At 34.7% G+C, this 5,024-nt stretch overlaps 1 protein-coding gene across 1 annotated transcript in view; it reads left to right on the top strand.

The window, feature by feature from the left end:
* Positions 1-5,024, top strand: part of RNF43 (ring finger protein 43) — a 56,361-nt gene continuing 51,337 nt past the window's right edge. The window contains exon 1 of the mRNA XM_008571262.1: positions 1-252. Within this exon, the coding sequence (XP_008569484.1) occupies positions 1-252 (252 nt within the window). The remainder of the gene's footprint in view (positions 253-5,024) is intronic.

The following is a 5,024-nucleotide window of genomic DNA, read 5'->3' as shown; positions in this document are numbered from 1 at the left end:
ATGAGTGGTGGCCACCAGCTGCAGCTGGCTGCCCTCTGGCCCTGGCTGCTGATGGCTACCCTGCAGGCAGGCTTTGGACACACAGGACTGGTGCTGGCAGCAGCGGTGGAGTCTGAAAGATCAGCAGAGCAGAAAGCTATTATCAGAGTGATCCCTTTGAAAATGGACCCCACAGGAAAACTGAATCTCACTCTGGAAGGTGTGTTTGCTGGTGTTGCTGAAATAACTCCAGCAGAAGGAAAACTAATGCAGGCAAGTATAACTTTATTATATTTCACTTTCCATCTGTTTGAAATATGCCTTTTTCCTATGGTCTCCTGAACAAAATACCATACAAGAAAACTTAACGCTGCTTAGCTTTCTATTTGTTCCATTCTAAAGCACATTCTTATGTTGTACTCAAGAAGAAATATATAAATCCTATATTTTAGAAGATTGTCTGTCTGCTTATTTTTAACTAGTATTGTATAGCCTTTTTAGATACACATAAAAAAACCTTTCAGAATATTTAAGTGATATATTCTGTGCACTATTTTTAGATAGATGAAATTTATGGGCTTGTATTTAATTGACCTGAGGACTGTACTTTACATCCTATTTAAATTTGAAGTGAGCACTGAGGGGGTTGATTTTAATGGTCAGCAACACCCTGAAATTCTAGAATGCCTTTGGAGCATATTTGATTACTGTGTCACTTTTAAATTTTAGTCAAGCTTGAGTGCTACTACTGGCCTTATACCACGTGTGACACCCTATTGCTAAGCCCAAAATGGAGAGGACTGGATTACAAAATGGATACAAGGTGCAAACCTGCCTCCTGATCACTTTGGTCTTGTCCACACATAATCTTATCATTTTCAAAAATTTAAATTTTACGTATGTGTGTTATTGACCCACAAAGTTTTTCAGACACATTTTTTCAGGCTTTCAGGCTGTGAATTTTGTCTAACTCATTCATAGCCTATTCTTTATATGTTGAATTTACTAACTGGCTGGGGCCATAGCATTTCATAGACCAATTGCTCATCCTCATGGCGAAGACTGAGCCTAAAGGGCTGTACCTTTTTAATGGGCATTCGACAGTCTTACTCCATAAAATGATGTTGTTTATTGATGAAAATTTATTTTATAAACGTACACTTCTTGCTCTAGCTTTTCGATACAGGTTAGAATGTTCTTAAATATGATCTAAACATCCAAACTCAGATTTTTATTTTGTAATATGAGCAGACTGTGAACAGAACCAAAGTATTGTATGCATTTAAATTTTTGTCTACTTAGAGAAAGAAGGTAGGAAAATGAAACAAATTATAGAACTCTTTTCAAAACACGGGTTTTTAAAATATATGGTTTAGTGGTTCTTCATTATCACTTCTTAGGCAATAATTAGAAAGCTGGGATAAGTGAAGTAAAAGAATTGGGTGAAATGGAAGGCTGTGCTAGTTAGAAACAAACAGGAAGAGTGTTTCTGAAAAAATGGTATAGATTTTTTGGATGAGTCTATCATTTAATTTGGATGCAAGATGGAATTAGGAATAAAAGTTGAAATCATAAATTATTTTGAATACAGCAATTGGAAAGGAAACTTCCTTCCTGATCTTGCCTAGTTAATACCATGAAGCATGAGTTATGTGCTCCATTTTAATTTTTACCGTAAATAATTTCACTATAGAGCCATATTTTGATATCTTGGAGGTCTTTGAGAGCCACAATAAATTTTATGCCTTATTAATGTCCTGTGATAGCATGTTCAATGGGTTAATTATACATTGCATAAAATGGTTTCCTCTTTTATTTTGAATCTGTTGACTTCTATTATCATAAAGCTCTATGTAAAGTTTCTGTGTTTTCACAAAGGAAAAGGTAAACAAGAGGTACCAGTAGGCATTCTCTTTTCCATTCATTATTTTATTAATCTTTATCATATCATCTCATTCTGCCCTTTTTCTCACTCTGGCAAACCTCGCTGTCTTGTTGTTTGTTTTTGTTTTTTTAACTATTAACTGTGAACCTATCAGTTTTTGTTTCTGTACTTTGTGAAGAGGGAGTCTCACTGAATCTTGGCAAGCACTTTCAGACTTTACAGTGGGTATAGTTTTATGTCATTGGCAGTGATCAGCCTTTACCTTGTCTGTCCACATATGCTTCTTCTAGGTCACTAACAAATTTCTGCACTAGCCTTGTATTAATCTCTGGATACGTTGTGTTGGTCCTGCTTTATTGTTTGTTAATCAATTTTTAATCCACAACAGTTATTAAATTTTCTAATTTTAGTATATGTGCTGCCGAAGCAAGCACTACTAAATTTTCTTAATAACCTCATTTGAGAAACCTTATTTCTAAAAACAAAAAACAACTTTTAAGTTATATGTGTCAGTCTTTGTTTTTCTACTATTTGATTAACTCTTTCAAAGAACTCTGGTGGGTTAGAGACACGTGGTTTACAGTTCTAGAATCTTTGCTGTTTGTTCTTTATCAGATTACACTACAACTCAGGTTTACTCAACTGTGGTTAACCCAACCTTCCATTTAACTGAAGTTCTGTTGATATCTCCTGGAGTTGTGCTTTGCTGCACTTTAGCTTTGTTGGCGGATATTTATACCCTGGTGTCACAAATCTAAAGGCACTCTTCTCTACTGGTTTTGAGGAATTTTGAATAATTCTATGTGCCCTTCTACCTATGAATTATTCCAGCTGCCTGTTAGAATTGGTTGTCTCTAAAGATCAGCTCTTTGTAAAATTGGGGGTGCTGTGCACTGGAAAATGTAAAGGTATGAGAACAGTGATTTTAAAAAAATAATAACCTTGTGGTTTCTGGAATTCTCAGAGAGTTTCTGAAAATTAGACATTTCTTCACATTTTGCTTAATTCAGGATATGCACAATTTCATAAGAACCAAATTAACTGGATTTTCATTTATATTACACTTTTGATTTTCCTTAGACAAAGGGAGACATTCCTTGACAATATGCCCTCAATTTGTTTAATAATGACATAGACCATAGAATTGCCTCCAAAATAATCTCGCTTGTCTCATCTTCATCTGATGGCTGTATATTCAAGGGCATTGAAAGTCAGGTTTGATGAATTTTTGTCCAGATTCTTATCCCTCACTCTGTGCTTAGGTTTCTCTTTGCCAACAGTAATATCTGCTTTATAAGGTATATTCGAAGTTTCAAATTATAATGTTCTTCTAAAAGTATTAGAAGAAAGTCAAACTAGAAGATGAAATGTTGCCTTTGCTATATTGCCTTCTATTTCTCAAGTTCTCTATTTTCCATTTCAAAACTTCCCATCGTAGTCCTGACCAAATGATATTACTTTCCTTTCTGTTTTGCCTGAGAGTTGCTTCTTGACATTATCATACATCATCTCAAATCCTTGTGCAGGTTTGCCATTTTCTTTAAAGTATCTAATTCTTAGGTTTCCCCTACATTTGCCAAAACCTTTATCTCTTCCTCTTCTCTGATTTCCTTTTACCTTTTTTTCCTTTTGTTTCCCACTTAATTTGTATATTTGGGATAACATTCCTCTGCTATTCTGATCAGTGTTTCTCTTTCTAGCCATCAAAAATCCAGGTCCAGGAAATTTTCCAGATCTCCTAATTACTTGGCGGTGACTGATAAAGAGGATTAAATGATAGTGGTTACAATTTCTTACTATTTTTATTTTCATTTGAATATATTCTTTTTCTCCTGGTTTATACCATTGTAGGGGGAAAACGTGCTAGAGCTTATACATTGTCAAACTTCCAGTTTTTGAATGATAGTGGTTACAATTTCTTACTATTTTTATTTTCATTTGAATATATTCTTTTTCTCCTCGTTTATACCATTGTAGGGGGAAAACGTGCTAGAGCTTATACATTGTCAAACTTCCAGTTTTTTGGTTTGTTTACCTCTTATGAATGTTTGTTTGCCTCTTATCAATGTTTGTTTCTATTACTATTTCTAGTAACATTTTTGCTGTTACTTCTAAAAATGATTAGTCTTACTTTCTTTCTCAATCCTGTTCCTTATTTATAAATATTAGTTAGAGGGACATTTCAAAATTAATCTTCTTTCTTCTCAGAATAAAAGAGTAAGAGGATCTTAGTGTAGCACAAGAGAGGTCACCAATTCTTTAACTATCACACTCTTGCTGCTCGGCTGGTTGTCCTGGATATTTTTAGACTCCAGAATAAAGTTATGATCAAGATTAGAATGTATTGCCCTGAGGCTTCACACCTATAATGGGAGCAGTGGTAGTTTAGCATTTGGCCAGTAGCAATGAACACCTCCTGGACAAATTCCCCTTTGCACGATGTCTCTGCTTGCCTCTTAATTTTACCTATTAGTCAACACGTAGTTATCCCATCTTTGCATTTTTACTTTATTGGTAGTCAGGGCCTGCAACTTTATAATTAAAGTTTTGGTCAAAGCCAGAGAGACAATCCTATATAGCAAACTATAGTTGACAAAGTGACTAAACTGCAGCATAAGGGACTTGACTTTTAATTCTGACTCTGCCACTAAGTAGTTGTGTGATTTGGGACAAAATAGTTTTTGCCTTTTTATGCTTTAGATTCCGTGTCTTTGAAATTGAGGGATTGAAATATAATAGCTGCCAAATGTGTGCTATATACTTTACATGTATTAGCTCATTGAATTCTTATAATAACTTTGTGAGTAGATGTTCATTGCTTTTACTTTTTACATTTTATAGATAAGAATCTGAGGATTAACATGTTAATATCTGCCAAGGTATTAGCTAGTATTAGCCAGTAAGTGACATAGCTGAAACGTGAACTGTAGAGCCCATGCTTTCCAGCTCCAAAATTCTGTATATCTGAGAATGCCACCAATAGACAGAACACCAGTAGGCTTTGTATAAATAATTAATTTACTTCCAGAGTAGAAAGGAATGAAAGCAATGAGTACCATTTTCTGAGGTTGACCCAGAGTACACAATATCCTACTACCTTAATAAACTCTATATTTCTTCTATTTCTCTCATTTTGCATTTCACTTGCAAAGAATTCATA

The sequence above is a fragment of the Galeopterus variegatus genome, unplaced genomic scaffold (genome assembly GCF_000696425.1).
Source record: "Galeopterus variegatus unplaced genomic scaffold, G_variegatus-3.0.2 Scaffold673, whole genome shotgun sequence".
Taxonomy (NCBI): Eukaryota; Metazoa; Chordata; class Mammalia; order Dermoptera; family Cynocephalidae; genus Galeopterus; species Galeopterus variegatus.
Note: the sequence above shows the minus strand (reverse complement) of the source record. Positions and strands in the feature narration are given on the sequence as shown.